At 37.1% G+C, this 21,480-nt stretch overlaps 1 protein-coding gene across 2 annotated transcripts in view; it reads right to left on the bottom strand.

Annotated features, from left to right (window-relative positions):
• Window positions 1–4,253: 4,253 nt before the first annotated feature.
• The window catches only part of PTP4A2 (protein tyrosine phosphatase 4A2), a 25,535-nt gene continuing 8,308 nt past the window's right edge, over window positions 4,254–21,480 (bottom strand). For both annotated transcript variants that reach the window (XM_072418492.1, XM_072418499.1), the window contains exons 2-6: window positions 13,013–13,681; window positions 12,020–12,112; window positions 8,332–8,462; window positions 6,992–7,066; window positions 4,254–6,120 (exon numbers count right to left, since the gene is read on the bottom strand). In XM_072418492.1, the coding sequence (XP_072274593.1) occupies window positions 6,012–6,120; window positions 6,992–7,066; window positions 8,332–8,462; window positions 12,020–12,112; window positions 13,013–13,108 (504 nt within the window). In that variant the 5' untranslated portion in view covers window positions 13,109–13,681 and the 3' untranslated portion in view covers window positions 4,254–6,011. The remainder of the gene's footprint in view (window positions 6,121–6,991; window positions 7,067–8,331; window positions 8,463–12,019; window positions 12,113–13,012; window positions 13,682–21,480) is intronic.

Raw genomic sequence — 21,480 nt, 5'->3', positions numbered from 1 at the left:
CCCAAAAATGTACTGCAGCCATTCATTTCTATGAAGAGAAGTAACTAACGTAAACCTATTGCAAGCACAATTTCTTTTGTAGTAGTGTGTCTAATATCTCTAACATCATAAGAATTTACTGCCACAAAATGATTACAAATTAACTTGGTATGAGCATTACATTTTAACAATAAGGTTCTTTTATTGCAAACGGAAATAACACAATACCCAATTAGGTATGTTTGTTCGAAAAGCTATAGGTTAAATATACAGTGTGCGTTTTATTACTACATTTAATTGAATGCTTGGCAGCAAGTTAGACTAATTCAAGAAGAACAGGTTAGCTTGCTTTAGGAAGTAGAACTTGTACTATGGCATAGCTTCTAGGTACAGTTTAAGATATTAACACTGCACTTCGTGTCCATATTTTGCTTTCATGATCCTTCTACCCGTTAACAACATGCTAATTATGTTTTTAACCACCTGGCGTTTCACTGATGTCTGGATTTCTGTACTAAAAGCGGTACACTGTTTTTAATGACATTTTTTTTTTTTTTTTTTTTTTTTTAAATTGTAGACCTGTAACTTACAGAAATATCCCCAAACAAGGGTCTAGTAGATGACCTTAGTTAAATAAAGTTTGAAACACACAATTATGTAAAAAAAAAAAAAAAAATACCTTTAATAATAAAATTAAATAAAAAACACAAAAATCAACTTAAACAAGAATGCATAAATAAATAAAAAATACTGAAAATGCAATAATTCGGTATACTGTATAGTAATATATTTTTCTAAAACACCTCCCTAGTGTGGTAAAATTTTAAAACAGAGTCCAACATACCTATAGACAAAACATCATATATATATTTTGTACTATTTTGTATTGGATTGGATACAGGCCTTTGTATTGAATCCAATACAAAATATTTGAATTTCCCGCTACGACCCCCATCGACGGGCGCATGCACAGACATCATCAGCAATTGCAGAGGGACACGTACACAAACTGGGTGTTCTAATTCTTTTCATACTTCCATGCAGAAAAAAAAAAAAAAAAATTTTGCATGGAAATACATTTTAGATTGTAGGCTATAACTCTTAGGCATAACTCACTGAACCGAATGTCCAAAATTTATTAAATTTATTAAACTTTAAAAAAAAAATTTTTTTTTTTAAAAATAGTGTGTAATGTAATGTAACTGTATAGTAGCCTATATAATATATATATAATACAATTAAATATATATATATTAAAGATTTCTTTGTATTGTACTCAATACAGCTTTTTTGTATTTAGTTCGATGCAAAGTTATTTGAATTTCTCATCCCGCCTCCCGCCCGCACCGAGGCTTGCAGCGACATCACCGGGTAACCCCGGAGATCGTTACTGCACACGCCGGATGAAGACAGAAGAGAACAGACGTCTCCGGAGGAGCTGCGGGGACAAGGTGTTTTTTTTTTCAGTTGTAATCCGATTGTCATACAATGTTGTATGACAATCGGAGTGCACTGTAACGCCTGTTTATATTTTTAGCTACCCCGCGCCTGGTTCAGGGTAAACAATTGTAGCAAGTTTTCTTACCCCGTACCAGGCTTGGGGTAAACGCCCTGGTAGTTAAACAAAACATTTCAGTATTCAAAACATACCTTTCTTTATACCCAGTGATATCATCACAAGGCCTTAAATACTTACCTATGCAGGTCAGATCACTGCTGGTGCTGGACAGAGCTTACTAAAAGCATAACAGCACCCTCTTGCAGTAACTGTCTCGGTAGCCCTCAGACCCGATATTATCAGTAGGCTGAAGATTTTTAGCAAATACCAAAAATTCCTTGACGGGTGGGTCCAAAGAGTTGTATTTGAATGGAAACTGCCCTAAGTAACATCCGCATGTCATGCTGAGCCCCAGTAAAAAAAAGAAGAGGGGTCAGAGACAGTAAAGGCAGTAGAAGAAAGTCCTCTATACAGAATATACAGCATGCTTTAACTAACATGTGCACTGTGAGAAGATGACAGTATGTAACAAAACTAGAATAAGCACTTTCAGTAAAGGAAAGGAGCCTGTAGTACTGTAGGTACAGCTGGGGTTCTGCTTTATTGTTAAGGGCCTGTATTCCAAGACTGGATGCGTGTTTAGGTCAATGACAGTATCACTGAAATCCCCTATAACTTATAATTGAGATTGTTTCCACTGCAGTGTTGAGAAAATTTAGGGGTAGTTTTTGACAAAATGGGGCACGTAACATTAGCCCCATTCTGCTAGACAAGACTAGATTAATACAAGTAAATAGATAAATATATCTATGGTTTTTCCTGCAGTCATTTAGTCACATGAGTCCCCAATGATACATGTCATTTAAACCAAAAGCACTGTGAGAATCACATATTTTTCAAGATTGACATGTAAACACCATGGCTGCAGAACATTCCTGTGGCTTTTAACACTGATTTGATCTAGGATATATAGGATATATTTAGAATGAGAAAGAGCTCTTATTAGGCTAGCCCTGCAACCCACAACAATTTTTGAATCACAAAGTCCATGAACTACATATCTCCTTAACCATGGTAAAGGTTTGCATGCATAAACATATACGTTGAGTGGCATATACATGTTTTTCACTTAAACACTTACTTTTAGAGGCAGACTTCCCAATTACTTGGCAATAGAATTTGGTGCCACAATAGACACCCATCTAAGTAGGGTACTGTGCAAACATTCAGTTATTATTTATCCTTTTGGTATATATTACCTTCCAAATGCGCGTATATGGTCTGATAAAATAAATAATATATATTTAAACAAGTCCAATATTACATAGAGTGGGGAATTATTAAGCATCCCAGGGGGGTTATTTTATACTAGGTCTTGCTTAGTTGTATTGTATATTACATAGGCCAGGTCTGATTTACTGAAAGTTATCAACTCTATAGTGCAAGTTATCACAGGCAAAAACATTTCTTGATAACAGTAACTTGACACCAAATAGATCTTAAATGCATATTTAGTAGATTCATATCTGCAAAATATTACTTTTTAAGGTTTGTGCACACACACATCTGTGTTAGAACATTCTCTATTACCACATGCCAATAGTAATGCAAATACATCTTGAAGCAGCTTAGGAGGTCCAAAGTACCTGTAATAAAAATCTAAAATCACCTCCACCTCTGAAACTGATCTCATGTGCATGATAAATGCAGCTGAAAACATATTTCAGTTACTAATCTACAAAAGTCCGGAACACCACTGGCTGAACACTGGAAGTGCAAGACGTAGCGTCATCTGTATATGTCAGCAGTCAGGGGCATATCAATACTAGACTGCTCACTCCAAGATGCAGTAGGTGGAACTGTAGATTATATATGAGTTATGGTGACACAAGCAAATCAAGCTATGGAGATAGTGGAATTTTGCTAATGTACACAATACCACTAGAGGGAGCATTTATTAAATGGTGAGGAAAAAATATATTTATGTAATCCTAAACCTGAAGAATGCAGCAAAATTACATTAAGTAGAAGTTACAGCAAAATTACGTTAAAAAGTAAAGGCCATAAAATTAAATAAAAAAAAGATCACCATGTTTATTCAATTAAAAATTGTTTAAGGGAAAGGTGACATTGGGACCACAAACCATTCACAGGTCTTTAAGCCTTTCCTGAATCCTTTAAAGGGTAAGGAAACTTTCCCATGTCTTGGGTCTCGTGCCACATAAGTACCAGGTCACTTCCCCACCTGTCCTTACTATACTTACCTAGTCAGTCTCAGCTGACTTCTTGATCAGATAAACAAGGCTGTGCAGTTCTGTACTATAGGATCCTATGGCGCTTAAAGGCTAAAGAAAAACCAATTGAAGAAAGTGGGGCATGGGAAAATGGTAGGAAAACATTGTGGGAAAGTTCCCTTATAGTTTAAAAAGCAACTTTCAGATCCAGTTTGGAGTGGTTAGGCCCCAACCATTGTAGAAATGCAGAATGTCTGTTTGAAGTGGTTCTAAAGACAGATAGGAGCTTATAAGAAGTGACAGCAAGAAATATTGTGATCTGTGTTTAAGATCCTAAAATTGAAAGTTGCTGTGCAGCTTTACGGTCATTTTACACCATACACTTGGTTCTTATATAAAGTTCTTTTCTAAATCATAGCCTATCCTAACCCTAATATCAAACAATCATATGAACCATAATTTTGTTTTCATGTTTCATTTTTTTTCAAAATTACAATTAATGTACTGTAAAGAAAAGATCAATAAAACACATCAGACAACAGTTTGTAGAATGTGTAAAATATTTATTGAACACGTTTCATGAGATCAAGGAATTTTCTAGCGCTTATCGATTTACATTTAGATCACCTCTGTCTCAACACCTCCTAGTCACTGCGTCTCACAAATGCAGTAAACAAAATCGAGTTAAAAATAAGTTACAATTGACAAGCACTTGCTGTTCAACCCTTGTAAATAATATTCTATCATAAGTGGGAAGAAAAGGGATTTAGGCACAACATTCCCACTGTCAGAAGTACAAGGGAGAAAAATCTTTAAAATTTACTGGGCTAAGTCACTGTATAAAATGCAGCCAGACAGGACTAGACAACATGAAATTTGGTGATGTCACAAAGATGAATGCATCACTCCCTTGATCTTTTTTTTAAAGCAGCAACACAATAATTTCAAGTTCATGAGGTTCTTAAAACAGTGATAGTGTATTGCAACTCTTTTGCTTGCACGTGGTATGCAGCCCTAAATCTCAGGACCGAGTAATTCATTGGAGAAAATTAGGTTGGGTGGCTGAAGCGCAGTTAAATCACGCATTGTTGAGTGTATATGAAACTGCCCTGATTAATGCAGGCTGAGATTGTGTAAGAGGATTGCCATGGAATACAATACATCTCTTCACAGCCGCTTGCCCTAACAATGCATAATAGAGTTTCAGCAAAGCAAATGAACTGGTACATGCATAAACTTCTCAGCAATATTAATATGACTCATTAACTAGCATTTATATTAGTAACCTCCGTTGCTCAATAGAAAGAGATACACCTTGCAATGCAGGTTACAGAGAGTACACTTTCTGTGATACTGCACCTAAGAAATTCAATGGAAATGGGAGTAAGAGGAAAAGGAAGATTGCACATAATAGAAAAGCCTTTTGAAAGCAGCAGTACAACAGATCCAGCGCAAAATACAGCTGCAAGTTTACATTACAGACATATCTATGTTTTGGCAGCAGCCTTGTATTACATGGCATTTATACCAGAAATTCTTGTTTTGGACAGAATACGGGGAGATTAGAAGATTTAATTTTGTTTTAAGTGTTTTTTGGATTGCGACTGCCACAGAAAAAAGAATTTTGGCTTAAGGCTAAGAGGCAGTGTTCAAACAAAGCATTGTTACAACTGGCAATGGCAGCAAAGAGATGCGACGGGCCCTGAGCAGTACAGATGTTTGGTCACATAACCTGTCCCGCAACCTCACTTTGGATCATTTGTTAAAGAGAATGAATAGAGCCTGCATAATATATTTTATTAAACTGGGGGGGGAGGGAATCACCTACATATACTGTTCATCCTCCTGCCCCTGAGCTGAAGGAATTCAAAAATATGATTATTGTTAGCTTCACATTCATTTGGTCCAATTAATTGCCCCGATATCTTTTTACTGCATGTTAATATAGGGATTTGTGTATATGTGCTCCACTCCATCTGTTCATAGATGTTTTTTGTTGTCCAATTTAATAGCCAATACTTAACCAAGATACATTTTATAAACTTAAATGCTTATTCGCCCCTGCAAAGGTAAGTTACTTATGAATGTAGCATTCCTTAATGCGTCCATTTATCAAATAAAGTACGAGAAAAAAAAAAACACTAGAGTTGCATTTTATTTGGTGAACGTGGCACTTTTTGCGGTTACTTTTGATAGGACGGAGGTGAAAGAGACCAGTCTTCCATTATAGGATCATCTCATCTTGACCCATTGCCCACGGTCATAAAAGCCAGGTTTAAACCGCTGTGTTCAATTCCACATCATTGCATACAGCAGTGTCCGTTGGTATCCTTGAATCGCAGGCGCATCTTGGACTTGTACTTCTCCAGGTACAGCAGTTGTTTGGCATTAAATGCTCCTCTACGCTTTCTAAAATGAAAATGGTTTACAATAGTAAAACACTTTTCATCAGTCAAATGAAATATAAACTGCTCAATCTATAAACTGACATTCAATTGCATCAATTATATAAAAGTTTTATTTTACAAGTAATGAATTCTTTGATGACAGCCAGTAGAAGAGATGGGCTTTTAAAGTATGACCAAAACTACCTGCTCATTTTTAGGCTACCTACAACTAATTTACTCTATAACAAGTCTGCATTGTGTGCAAGGTAACAAGGATGTCAATTATTCAACTCTACTTGTGTCATTTCATCTCCTGCTGTCAAGGTCTATTCTCACACCCCTGCCACACTGCATGGCCAGGCATGTGAATCATTCCAGGTTTAGCTTTATGGTCTACTGCGTCACCTGCCAGCTTATTGGTAGATTAGTCAGTAGTATAACTTTATGACTACTTGACTTTGACTAATGAGGAGCCTGGAGGCAGACAGGTGACAGAGGAAGGTACACAACTGAACCAGCAAAAAATGTTTCACCCGATGCTAAGCAGCGTGGCAAGGGCATGTAAAGGATGGATTACTAAATGTGGTGACACATAAATCTAGTACATTCTGGATTTTTAGGTACAGAGTTCAATATTAAAATTAACATTTTGATTTCTATATTAAACAGACATGATAATATTTATAAAGGTGCTACAGGTACACATCTTCCTGTGAGCGGTATATTTCTTGTTTTCACAAAAGGTGTGAGGAAAATTATTTTAACAATCCATTTGCGTTCGGCCTTGTTTACCAAGACTCTTGTTTACCAAGAAGTCTCACGAGGTTAAGGCAGAGAGAGATCGCACAAGTAACAGGGAGGGGGAAGAAGATGCTGATAATTAGCTCACTTACTCCCTGATAAACTGCACAGCATCCTCGTACTTCATCCCACATTCAATCAGTGCTAGAGCAACCAACACAGGGGCCCTGAAGGAGAAGAAAAAGAAAAAACAAAAAACAGATTAGTAGTGTATTCATTTAACAGACTTGATCCTTGGGGCTCCCTGAAAGCACAGACACTAGGAAAAGATTATTAATTGGATTAAAACCAATTCACCAAACCAAAGTCAGCTTTACATCTTTGTGTTTTTTCTTTTTTTTTTTTTTTGCAAAAGCTGCCTCCATTACAATACTGCACAATAACTAACCTTCTAAAAGAGAATCTGAAGTCAGACACGGATACTTATTCATGAAATCATTTGTCCTGATGAAAAACACAACAGTAACAACCTTCAGGCATTTGAATGCAGTAAAAGGTTAAAATTTACTTATATTCATCATCTCGGCTCACAGTCAATTTCTACTAGAAATGTACACAGGCTGCACTGAAAGCCATCATCCAAATCAGTACACCCTGGGCTCAAGGCACATTATCCAAAGTTCTCTTCTATCTCACTGCTCAGCGTTTTATCATCTGTATCTTGCCATGCTGCCAGATTGGACTCTAACATTCCCTCCTATAAACAATCGCAGCCCCTTGTGTCCACAGGCAGCGCCCGCCAGCTCGAGTATAATAAGTGTTGTATGCTAATTAAACAGATCCATGGCGCACCAATTATCCATTACAAATACACCAGATGCTGCTTCATTTCTGTTACTGATATTATCTTGCAACCCATCCAAAAAGCACCTTGCATAAAACTATACATACTGATTGAGCAGCTTCCTCATCCTGTCTAGTGTGGTCAGACAACCCTTGAAACCTGAATGGCAGAAAAGCAGAGAAGCCACCTGAGTAAACCCAACTACTCTGCTGCATTATATAGAATACATAGTGCAAAAGTCTGGAGCCTCGTATGCAATCATGGTATGGCACTAGGCATGTGTAGTATTAACAGACAGCTCTTGACAGGATCCTAATCCTTGCCTACTAGATTCAAAAACTTTGAAAGAAAGCTTTGGCTAGACATGCACCGTAAAACCTAAAGAAATTCTGCAAATCATAAAGTAGGTTTGGATAAAATCAAGTTTAGTCTCCTAGCACGCATACAATTCCCCAGATATTAGAGAAGGGCTATTTGTGATGTCTTAGGAGCTGCAGTGGGGAATGTCCGATCATATGGTACCAGCAGATTGCTTAGGATCCACTTTTCCACATTTGAAATAAATACAATAGAGCAAGGTGAAAATGTTTCTTTTGTCCTAATGCAGTCCAATGAAATCTGCTTAACTTAAAGTTCATGTTGACCTACCTGCCTAAACCTGCCACACAGTGCACAGCAATGCAGGAACGGGGTTCTTCTCGAAATTTGTTTTTTAACAAATTTAGCCAATCATCAACTATCTGCGTAGGAGGTGGAGCTCCATCATCAAATGGCCAATCCTAAATGAGGGTAAAATAGAAGAAATTAGGAAAAATAGGCATGTTGATCTATTCCTGTGATCAAAAACACTAGTAAAATAGCCTAAAAATTGTGTAAGTTATTAGGTGTTCCCAACATGTATCCTTATACCAAGTTGGCATTTGCATACCAAGTGTATGAGTAATAAACTAATTATTAAATCTGAGTATTTTGTAAGTAAATGTGACATTTGAAGCCAGTTTTCAGAAAGTAATTCTAACAGTGAAGATTTAAAGATGCTGTAACATACAAACCCCACATTAAGAGGAATCCGCTGAGCATTTAGGACACAAAGATGTGGAATGCTAGTGTATGTATTCTGGCATAAAAGCTCTTGTTCTATTTAGAATTAAGTGTTTAAACCTCAGTGACATCCTGTTGGACAATAAAATATTCACAACCTTCATGATCTACTTTTCATTGCCCCTTAAACTAAATCTAAAAAGCCACAAAAGCTAACTAGTGATCCATCAGATAAGTGATATGGCCTTTCTCCCTTTTTTTTTTTTTTTTTTATAACTTCTTAGATCCTACTTTCTATATTGGGGTAGCCACATTGCATAGCATGTAAAAGCCCTTGTGATCAAATAAAAAAAAAAACATCCAGTTTTGCTGTAAATAAAATTCCTGCTCATCTCACTTGCTACTGGTAACAGCAAAATCCGAGGGCAGGTACAAACCACAAAAAAGTACAGCACGGACTGTTCTGCTGGGAAATAAACATTAGGAAGTTGGACACAGGAGGATATGAAAAAAAATATAATGATCAAAAACTAGGAGAGAATAAATAGACTGCCATTTTGCTGCTAGGCACAAACATCAAGTTACATGGGAATATATTTCAAATTTTTACTTGTGTTAATCCTGTAGAAGATTCTGCTAAATTACACAAGGGTTTATAAAATTTTTATGTGCAAGGACACAAAAGCCTTATTGTATCCCCTGGGAAGAGGTAATTTTCCAGCTACTCGTTGCAGAATATTCCACGATATTGATAGATTCCTAATTTTATACCATTTTTTTTTAATACGGCAATACAATGACTTCTATCCTACAGGTATTGTCGACTCAATTTTGCTCAGTAAATCTAAACCAATGATAGAATGGGGACGACACCATGCTATCACACAGAGGGGTGAAAAGTAGTTTATTCATCAGGTTTCATCTATTCTGTATTACCTTGGAGGAACAAAAAAAATGGAAAAGTTCAACTGCAGGCTCCGTTTAGTTTTCGCAATTAACAGACTCCTAACGTAACCAAAACTAATCAGATATCATCCCTGTTCTCTGAAATATACAGTTACAAATCACATTATATGTATGAGATGCCATAACACCTGTATCATTTAGGCTCCTACCATTGGCTCCTGCCGTCTATCATGTCTGCACGTAATGAAAAGGAGTGTGTACTTTGATATGCTGACCTATTTCAAATACTATGTTGTCTATTCATATAAATGGGCAATTACTGGTTATCAGCCACCTTCACACTGCTGTATTTCTGTCCTGTTCTCAAACTGCTCACTTTTTAGATAGACTGTTTGCATTGTAGAACACCACTTCTATGTGACTGCACTTCCAACAAAGCACTTTACACAAACAAAGCTTCTTCGCTTCTCTTGTCCAACTATCCCTCCTCACCACTAGATTTACATGTCTCTGTATGCAAAGCTTTTAGCAAAAGAGCCCCTTTTAATACTACACTTTTCAACTAGATGACACAAATACCAACCCTGTACATGACACCTTGTTTTTGTTCAAGCTGAATCTTATACCCAAGTACACACTTTCACTTCAACAAGCTCATCTATTCTGGTCTACATCAAGTAAAGGTGTATCTGCCAGAATGTAACGGTATCAGCATGCTGTGGCCTTTAATCATGAAAAACCCATCCTCTCTATCTATTGGTCACCTCTCCTTATTAAAGCAGATCTTTAGACGTGCCCCAAATTCAGAGATGAAATGCGTACAAAGGGGACATTTTACCAGACAAAGTAAGAACTTGAATTTAATTATAAAACCCCAACAATGTGCTTAACAGCCTGCTTTCACCACAGGTCTGATGAGAAATACCTGCAAAGTGAACAGAATTTTACTTCAAAACTCAGTATTTGTCACAGCTTTCGCTTTATCAGGAATATTTGATGTCCTTCTGGTGCTGCCTGTTACTGGCACAAATAATGCCCTCCACCCCCCCAATTGTGTGCCACTTCCCTCGCCTTTTAGATTGTAAGCTCTTCTGAATAGGTTCCTCTGCTCCTGTGTACTTGTTTGTATCGGTCTGTCATTTACAACACCTATTAATGTATAGCGCTGCATAATATGATGTTGCTTTATAAATACTGTTTATTAATAATAATTGCACAATATAGTTATGAGACAAGAAAGTACACCCTAAGGTTTTGCTTATCAGGGCATAAAAAAACATCTGGCCTTTAGCTAGACTAAAAATTGGGTGAACACAACTTCAGATAAACAACACATGGTATGATATTATTCTGTGTCATCATTTATATACCAAAGACTAAATCAAAATGCAGAAGCAGTGTGTGCAAAATAAAGTCCAGCACTTCCATAACAACTAAAATGGTAAGTAGCAGATAGGTGCTGCTAATCAAATACATTCAATTGTTTATCAGAAAGACTGACCACTTCTATCACAGCAGATTTTGGTAGTTGACTGGTCTGGAGCATTCTGGTGTGTGTTACCACAATGGCAAGGAGGAAAGATATCAGATCTTATAGGAGATGAAAGGACACTTTTTTTAAGTGTCCCGTTACATAACACCTTCGAATTGAAATGGGTTGTGCTTTCTTCATCTCATGACTTTACAATAAAGCAAGGCTTCCCTATAATTGAGCTTCTCATTCATCAAGCAAGACAAAGATATTTCATGTGTTTTTTTAAGCATGTAATAGCAAGGAGTTATTTTTTGTATCTTTTATCAAGTGTACTCTTCATTCAAGTGACAAAACTGATCATACATACATGTGTAGCATCAACCAACTAGGAACATAACCGAATATTAGGGTAGGCACTATTTTAAAAATTTCCATTACTGCAGAAAAAAAAAATACTGAACATGCTGATAAATCACATTACAAGACACTAATGCCAGAAACTGGTGTGCATTGTCAAGTTTTGATTTCCCATACAGGTTACATGGTAAAAATAAGGTTATTCTGTTATTGACTACTTAGGCTTTGGTGAATTAAATAGCTTTTAAAATACACACCCAAGTGCCTAACATTGCTTTTTATGCTATTTGTTATCATATGTCCTGTCCGAGAGGTATTTGGGGAGAGCCGTTTCAGCTATGCCATCATGAAGAGACTTGCTCTCTTCCGTCTACAGTATTGTATACAGATTTACAGAGCTATTTGCGATTTAGAATATTTTAATAAATTGACTGAACACAGTTAGGAAAATACCACAAACGTGACAAATGTAATCTTACAATAAGTATTCTATAACTGCAAAAACACACCTTGAAATAAGTCTAAATAAAAGTATTAATGTGACGAGTAAATACTTACTAGCACTTGAATACCTTCCTTTTCTACCGGAGCCTTGTCATATGTGGCTTCACAGACCCTCACTACAGTGGTGACTCCATATTTCTTAAGCTCCTGAGGAAAAAAAAAATATTATCCTTAAAGAAAATCTAAGCATGGTAAAGCACGTTAGAAAGTGCATTTTTTTGTTTGTTTTTGAAGTGAGGTGCATAATTAAAGAATCATGACACAAAGTTGATGGCTGTGTTGAGTATACAGAAACGTAGGGTATTATGTGCCTCTCACAGCTTTACCCAAGTGGGTATTGATCAAACTGCCTGCCTATTTTGGGTCAACAGGGCAGCAGCAGCAGGAAACAGGGAGGAACTTTACAAAAGGATTTTTGCTGATTTAGGTGACTCCTATCATGAGGTGGGAAGGCCAACCTGAAACTTTTATTCATTGTAAGCATTGCTTAACAATTTAATTTTTCAGGTTCTTAGCATAGTCTATCTACCCTTATATGAAAATAACCATCTTCCCTTCTAGGAATATCTAAGCACCCTGTTCTGGTCCAGCTCCCCTGACTCCCTCTTTATAACCTTTTATGTAGCAGCTGGGAAAGGGGTAAGAGGAAATACTACAAAGAGCCACTTTAAAGGCAGCTCTGGGGGCTGCGGATATCTAAAACTGCACCACCAACCAGCAGCGGTCCCAGACCTTATAGATGCTTACACAAGTGAAGTCTTTACAGGTAAATACATTGTATAAAATATAAGCTCTTCTGGGCAGGGTCCTCTCCTCCTGTGTCACTGTCTGTATCAGTCTGTCATGTGCAGCCCCTATTTAATGTACAACGCAGCATATGTTGGTGCTATATAAATCCTGTTTATTAATAATAATACTATTAACAATTATTGTTGATAAAATGAACAGTATTTTAACAGGGTAATTTTAAATATTAAAAATTCCAGAGGACAACCCTTTGATCTCTGCTCAAAAAACAAACCACTTACATATACTAATACAACTCACCTCTGTAAATTTGTTGAGGGTGGCATTTGTTGGATTGTGAGTAATTAGAAAACGCATACACTCATAAGATATTTCCACTGGAGCAGGACGGTTCATTGTGATAACTTTAAAAAAATAAGTTTTTATTTTTTAAAAAATCCTGAAAAAAATTCACAGCAGAAAATATTAAAAAAATTCTACAAAGAAAAATATATATTTGCAGGTGGAAAAAATTATTCTGTTATTGCAAAGTCCCAATCGAGAGATGTTAGTTCTGTGATCACTTTTTGTGGGATGCAAGATAGCATCCAAGAGATATCTCTCACATTACTTCTAGTAGGGAAAGAGCTTAAAAAATGCGCACATATAGTGACCAATGGTCTCTACAGCAATGAGGCACTCATTAAAGGAGAAGATTTCCCCCGTACAATTCTTCCCTTCACAAAAGGAAAAAATAAAAAGTAGTGAAAAATATGCGACTGTGAGGTGAAATAATAAGTTAGAACTCCCATATGCTTTTCTGCAGCTGGCGAGACCGAGTACAGGACATGGATGGGTGGGTGGGCTCAGGGGGTCACCAAGAGGCCTCTCTGCTCACTTGTCTGCACCAACGCTGTGCTGAGCCTGGCAGTATTCTGTGCTTATGCGCCGAATCGCCATAAATGTGCGACGTATATTCCAAAAGGAACCCTAAAGAACAGAGAAAAAGAAAAAAAAATCATCATTATACAAAATTTTATGTGTGAAGTAATAAATTCACTACAAACCTTTTATATATTCTCTGATATCAAATGAAAATAGTGACTAAGAAACGAGAGATATGGTAGTTTCACCCCTGTAATGACCAATTCACAGGAAAATTCCATACGAACTGGAAATCCCCAATTTGCATGTGCGCCTCCTGCTATTTCCAAGTTAACAGGAAGGGAGCAGCAATGACAAACTTCATATGAAATGCAACCTGTGGGTAGTGGACACAGCCATACAGATACAATCAGAGATAATTATACAAACAGCCTGATGAAAGTATATAACCTTGGAGGTGCAATGACACTTACACAGCCATCAATGTGAACTTATTGTTTACCAAACTTTAACCAACCACTGAGATATAAAACAAACATCTACTTTCATCTACTTATGTGCAGAACATACAGCATACTTAGCTAGCAGGACAAAATCATTAAAGGCCTGCTCCCTCTAGTTCAGCGTTTCTATGTTGCTGTCAATGGTGTTCACATGGGGGAACCCTACAATAACTTTTCAATCTTCAGGGAACCCCGGCTATAATTACTATATCCACAGCTCGCAGTACATTAGCGTGACAGTCAGTGGGAAGAATGCCTCTTACATTGCTGACGAGTGGAAAGAATGTCACCATTACAGATAGCCATAAGGATCATTGGTATCAGTTAAATTGACCTGAGAGACACAAATTGCCAATTGCTCAGGGAACCCCTAGCAACCTCTAGAACAGGGGTGTCAAACTCAAATACACAGAGGGCCAAAAATAAAAACTTGGGACAAAGTCGCAGGCCAACCTTGAAATTTATTGAAAAAATTGGAAGAAAAGCTCCCTTCTCATTAGATATAAACCCTTTGCATATGGAAACAAAGAGGTTTTACTTCACATTCAATATGGAACATATGGAGAGAAAAGCTTTGAGGCTTTAATGTTTTTTTTTTTTATTTAAGAAAAAATCCTATGCCTCCTTCTCTATTTGTAGTCTTCTGAGTTAAATTTGTTTGGTAACCTTTTTGCACAGGCTAACAATATTAATCAAAATCCAACCATTCAAGTGCCTTGGAGTAGCAAAGAAAAGCACAGCTGAGGGGGAGTGCTGGAAAAGCCAGACACGGCCAATGCGGAGCTAAATCCTATGAGTGGCCCACTGCTGGAACTCCCTCTTCATTGAAATAGCACCGCTACTAAAATTCCCAACATTATTTGTGTCTTTAAGACAGTCCAATGCGGGGCCACGCATAGGCAGAGAGCCCACTGGTCTATAGACGCGAGTGATGCCGGGAATAGTAGTAGCGGCACTATTTAAATGCAGTGGCAGGCCAGCTGCAGTTCATATTTAGGATTCCTTTGGGGGCCAGATTGGCCCCCGGGACAGAGTTTGACAGCCCTGCTCTAGCGGGACCCTGGTTGAGAAACACTGCTCTAGTGCTTTATTATTATTTTTTTTTTTTTCCGGTATATTTATTTCTTCTTTGCACAAACATTGAAACAGCTTACATCCTCATTTATATGGAAACCAAGCTTTCCAGGTAAGTTCACAGTCACAAGAAATTGGACAAATATAAAACTGCTGGAATAGGCATGGGATATTTTAGCTATAACTCATACCTTCTTTTTTCGTTTTTTTTCTCAAATGATAGCAAACCTCCTGATGTAATGCAAGCTAGAAATGGGCTTAATTTTTTTTTTTTTTTACCATAAAGCTCATTTAAAACTAAATGGGTGAAAATGTCACCCTGTTTTTTCACTGCAAAATGAAAAGCATTGCCCTGCTGGGGATAAACAGTCGCTCTAATGACAGAATCAACAGGTAATGAAACTATGCCATCTTATAGCAAGGCAAATACTGTTTTGTTCAGCTGTAAAAAAAAAAATTTCCATTTTTACACTAAGCCTTGCTTTCAAATGTGAACAGCTATATTTAAAACAGACACAAATGTTATCTATGCAACCATGATGGGATAAACTGGTGAGAGAGAGTGGCAAGAAGGCAAGTCACTCACATAAAGAGCTTCTACCTTTTTATCAACTGAGGCAACAAGAGGCTTTACACCCACTGATAGGAATCCAACAGAACTCTTACTAGGTATATGACAGCGGAGATAAGGCTTGTCAACAAAATTTGCAGAAAAGAGACACAAAGGCACTAGCACTTCTCAGAAGTACAATAAGTGGTCTATGCAGTACAGCACAATGATTTAGTATCAGTAGTGAAGAGCAGATAGACTACAATTTTTAATAGAGCAATGTTTGACAATGAAGTTAATGATTACAGGTTGGTGTAAAGGCCACCCCAGCTAAAGCGCCACTAGTTAGGCCAGGCTTCATGCTGTCGGACATGGCTCACTAAACACAACACCCAATCACGAACGGCTGAGGTTAATGAGATCACGGTGAATTACACATACTTGAACCCAGAAGGGCGAGCCCTAAACAAAATCTAAAGACCAGACTTAAAAGGTTAATAAATTGTGCCAACACACCAGAACACTGCCAAGATAATCTTGTACAAATCTGAATGTTCATTGAGCCTTTAATACCAGAAAATAAGGTACATGTGATCAGCACAATAGCTCATGGTAGGGAGATGCCAGAGCATGCCAATAGCAATTTAGTTTTTTTGTTTCATAAACTATATCGACATAATTTGCAGCAATGAAACAAGCTACTTAAGGAAGAAGGATACACAATGTTAGAAGTTCAAAGTACATAACTGAAAGGTTCTCTTTCTAAATTGCAAACTGATTGCTTTTACCAAGTGAGAAAAATGAAAAAATAAACACGCCAAAGCTTTTTGAATCAACCAAAATATTGGAAATACAAGTTTAAAAAAAAAAAAAAACAATTTCAGGTTTCAAGCTAAACCTGCAAACCACTATTGTTATCCAAAAAACTGGCCCGTTCTAACAGCCTTCACATTTAACTTAATTGCTTTTATAATATTTTTCTCATGATCCAATACAGCCAGGTCAGGTAAAGTTATGATATAAAATACCACCTCTTTGTACTCAATACTACCTGTATTCTGCACTGGCGGACGGAGGGGAGTAAAGAACATCTTTATAAATGATTAGGGGCATACATATTTAAACTAAAAAACCTGTGATTGGTGAACTGGGAATCCCTGGCATAAAGATTCCTAGGCTCAGAAACACCTCAAAGGATATTACAAAGCCCTACGCAGGTAGGAAATATTCCCCACACAAACCTGAATGCTAAACATAAGACAAGTATATTGCTTACATTCTATTGGATTAACAATTTATTTGTCAAGCCAAAAGGCTAACAAACATAAAAAATAAAGAGTCCCTCTGACTAAAAAGCTACAAATGAAAAGAAAGCTTGAAGACAATTCTGACAGTCCTACAAGGCACACTATGGGGTCTATTTAAACTTAATAATTTCACACAAAATTTTCATGACAGTTTACATGAAATCCATGCCCTTGAAGACAGCACTTGGACCCCCATATTAAAGTTTGAATTTCTATGTATAGCTGTTGTCATACTTGTAAAAAATGCAGAGGAAATGAGATACCCCATGTTTAGACCCTATCCCACCCACAGAGAAAGAAAAACAATTCATTGCATTACTCACATATAGTGCCACTGTTCCAAATATTGCTTGAAACTAGCAGGTATAAAATATGCAATGCTATGTAATATGCAACAACCTACTCTACAAATGTATTTTCTTTGCCAGACATAATTCTGTTTGATTGTTATGGGTTACAACAGTTTAAAGTGTAAAATCACATTTCACAATGCAAAAGGAAAAGCTAAAAATGACCTACATTGCTCTAGCAATCAATCCAACATGTTTGTTTGCAGTGTATAAGTTTACGAGTAGGTAAAATTGCTGCTCTGTGTAGGGAAAAGTACAGCAGTAACACCAAATGCAATCGTGAACACCTACTAGATTGTAAGCTCTTCGGGGCAGGGTCCTCTCCTCCTGTATCACTGTCTGTATTAGTCTGTCATTTGCAATCCCTATTTAATGTACACCATGGACGATCAATGAACGATCGTACACACGAACGATGGTCAACGATCGTCGTCCAATCCGATCCGCCGGTCCGGTTGTTCATTTCCAACGACTTTCCTCGTTCGTCGGCGTCGTTGGTTACTTTTTTTACGAACCATTTTTGCCCAATCGATCGTTCGTCGTTCATTTTAAACGATAAAAATTGGAAGTGTGTACACAGCTTTAGACCTTGCCAGATAAGGAGCCTAGAAGGAAGCGATAGGAAAGCAGATAATTTTGTGTGCCAAAACATTTCTAAATAGAAATAATATTTCTGATGTTTGCTGCAAGATGTTTTAGCAAATGAAGGGCCTAAAGTGATTCCTTTTAAAGAGAGCTAGAACAGATAACTGAATATTAATCATTTGTATGGGTCACAATAAGCCTGTGATGTTACTTTGATGCCACCTCTGTCACCTTTTTTGTTTTAATTTTGGCAATGACTGGGTTACCTACACTCTTGAGTTACTCAATATGACACCCCTCTGTTCCACCTAGGTCATTAAAAAATGATCACTTTTTTACTTCTTTAAAAGTAAAGATGTGATAGTCCAATATGTCAGGCCCAAAATCAAACAAACTGCACAAGCAATCAGGCTAATAGATTTATGGTGTCATATTTATCTGGCACATATTAATGCATTCCATTACTTGGCACCCCTTATAAGCCCTGATGAAGGGGGTACTACTGAACTCTCAATACCTGTTGGATGCTGTTTTTGAGACAATTTGAGTGGCAAAGATAAAACTGGCAAGTGAAGCAATCTTCTTTCAAATGATTTACAAAGATTGTTGAAATACAAATGCAGATGTTGTTAAAATAACCCTCAATATGGTGCTACCATTGTATAGGCAATGTTTGATCTACCAGATGACAATCCTCTTCCATGGTAATTGAAAGCCAACATGATTCAACCCATTTTCTCTGAAGCCCGGGTTATCACACTCCCATGGGGTAGGTCTATATCATTATGCTGGCCGGGGATAACTGTTCTACTGCACGGAATGGCGTTGATGTCATTACTTGAAAGAATCTGCAATGTCACCAAACGGAATAAAAGACCCTCAGGAAAAAATGTGAGGGCATTCAAGAGGAGTTGGGAGTCCATTTTGAATCAATGAACTGCTACATTACAAAACGTTTTTCCTACTAAACTTAAATTAGCAAACCTACTAAAATTATTGCTTGCACACTTTTCAAATGTTACTGGTTTAAACAAGGTGTGACAACCTTTACATTGTTAACATGAACAGTACAACATGTACTTGGCAAACAATTAGGTATTAGTAAAGATCAAATCTGAAGGCTTCCCACTTAAAAAAAAAAAAAAAAAAAAACCTTTTTATCAGACTCCAAGATAAAATTTGGGTGACATAATTTTTTGGTATTTAGTCACAGACAATCAGCAAGTATGTAGTTTGTAAAAGGTTAGGATATCAGTTAGGAACATACTCCTTTAGGGTCACCAACTACCTAAACAGGTACACAACGATAAAGATGGCAGCCCTGGAACTGCCCTATTTTTGTCCTGATGTCTGAAAACAAATTTACAAAAACGTTGCAAGTACAGGAATGTGACCTGTTATTACACAGTATTTATATAGTGCTGACATATTACGCCACTCTGCACAAAGTTCCCTCAAAGAAGCACACAATCTAATGTCATATGTAATTAACACAGTCAATTCAGAAGGCTAATTAACCTAACTGCACGTTATTGGAATGTGGGAGGAAATCAGAGAACCCAGAGGAAACCCATGCAAACACAGGCAAAACCTGCAAATTCCATGCCGATAATGTGCTGGCAGAGATTTGAACCCTGGGACCTAGCCCTCCAAAGGCCAGAGTGCTAACCTTTGAGCCACCGTGCTGACCTATTGATTCTGATTCAGTGTTCATGTTACTTTCCTGTAATCCATACCACATATTGGTAGGTCCTCCTATTTGTATATCTAAAAAGGTATTATTGCACAGTAACACCGTGAAATGTAAGGTAAGCTTAAGTCTGTCAGCAACTGTCCTGTAATATACATCTGGACATTGCATGGTTTTTTTTTTTGTTTTTTTTTTTTGTTTTTTAAAGCCTTCATTTAATATAGGGCAATAATAAGGAGACCATAATTTCTATGGAGAAAATGTTCAGTACACTCCTAGAATTATAAACACAAAAACAATTTTGGATTGCTTACTCACTGAAGCTTTTCAGGAAGGACATGAATTTTTAATGTGATGACTAAGAAAAGTTAATGCAGAGCTGAAAATGAAATGCACTTCTCATAAAATGAGAGGTACCTTCTCTTTTTTACCACAGCAATGTACAACACACACACACAATGTATGTTGTCTTGCTGTAAGAAGGAACAGAACTGTAATGGAGGTTTCAGGAAGAGGATGTCAACCTTCCATTATGCCTCAACCAATGTTTTGTATTACGTTTGTCAGCTAAAAAACACTTCTGAGAATAATTCCATCACCAACTTTCAGAAAGGTCTTGCTGCTTGTTATCTGAGATTGGCTGTCTGTTTCTAAACTTCACAACAGCCCAGCCATGCAGACACTGAACAGCTACAGAAAGGTATGCTGCTAGATAAGCTTCCTTTTTAAACAATTCAAAAATTAAAACTTCAGCTATAAAGAGAAAATGGAAGATGCTAGTAAGGTGGCATTGCTAAAAATAAAAAGGCAGTCTGTGATTCGGAGAAAAAGTTAGCCATAACTTTCGCGATTACCATAGCTGACGTGATTACACGTGTGCATTGATTGGCCAGTGATTTTTCAGCATATAGAAGCTTTAAATCTTAATACTGCAAAATGCTTGATCAATAAAGGGGACCCCACTAACCTAAAAAATACAGATGAAGTAAAGGGAAATCTCTGCAAAGTGAGGGAGAAACTCCTCTTTCGCAATTGTCACTGGAACAGGTGGGAATTAGAAGTTTACTCCTCTATAGTCTTGTTTTGTCGACAACTTAAAATGTTGTATTTTTTTTCTCTTTCAATCTTTAAAAACATTGTCCCTATCACAAAAAGGGATACTTGCCCTATTGTCTATATATAATTAAATTTGAAGATTGTTAAAATAAATTGTCAGGCAACTCTTTCAGAGTGTGACCTGTAGTGCAAGTTTGTGAGACAACATTAACTTGGCTTTTGCACAAAGTGAGAGCTGACTGCCTGCCATTCAATTACTTCAGCAGAACTAATCGGGAGTGAATCAATGTACTTGCTCTATGTTTGCATTAATTCAGCCACTTATTACAGCTAAAGCAAGTCAGGTATCTAGTATATCAAAATGTCAGAAAAGATTGTCTCCATGCCACGTGCATTTGTTTTTTTAATTTAACAATGACACTTTGCCATTATAACAAACCAGCCCAACAATTAGCATTTTTTTTTTTTTTTTTAAACAGCGGCCACTGGTTTTTCTAAGGTCAGTATACTTTTCAAAATGGATCACATTCTGTGGAGATTTAAAAGAAAGACATCTTTAGGATAGCTAAATAAGACTTGCTATACAGTGTAACAGTTATATAATGGTTAGTAACTAACTAAAAATAAGGTACGGGTAGCAGACCTCACTTATTTTTTACACTCTCCCCAATCGGACTGCTGATATAATCTCACAGCTAAAGCTACGTACACACGGCAGATTTTTATCGCCCGATAATCGGCATCGGGCGAAAATCTTCCGTGTGTACAGTCGGTGTCGTCCATCGTCCA

Source organism: Pyxicephalus adspersus, chromosome 1, assembly GCF_032062135.1.
Source record: "Pyxicephalus adspersus chromosome 1, UCB_Pads_2.0, whole genome shotgun sequence".
NCBI lineage: Eukaryota > Metazoa > Chordata > Amphibia > Anura > Pyxicephalidae > Pyxicephalus > Pyxicephalus adspersus.
The sequence above is the reverse complement of the archived record's forward strand: the minus strand, read 5'-3'. Positions and strand labels throughout refer to the sequence as shown.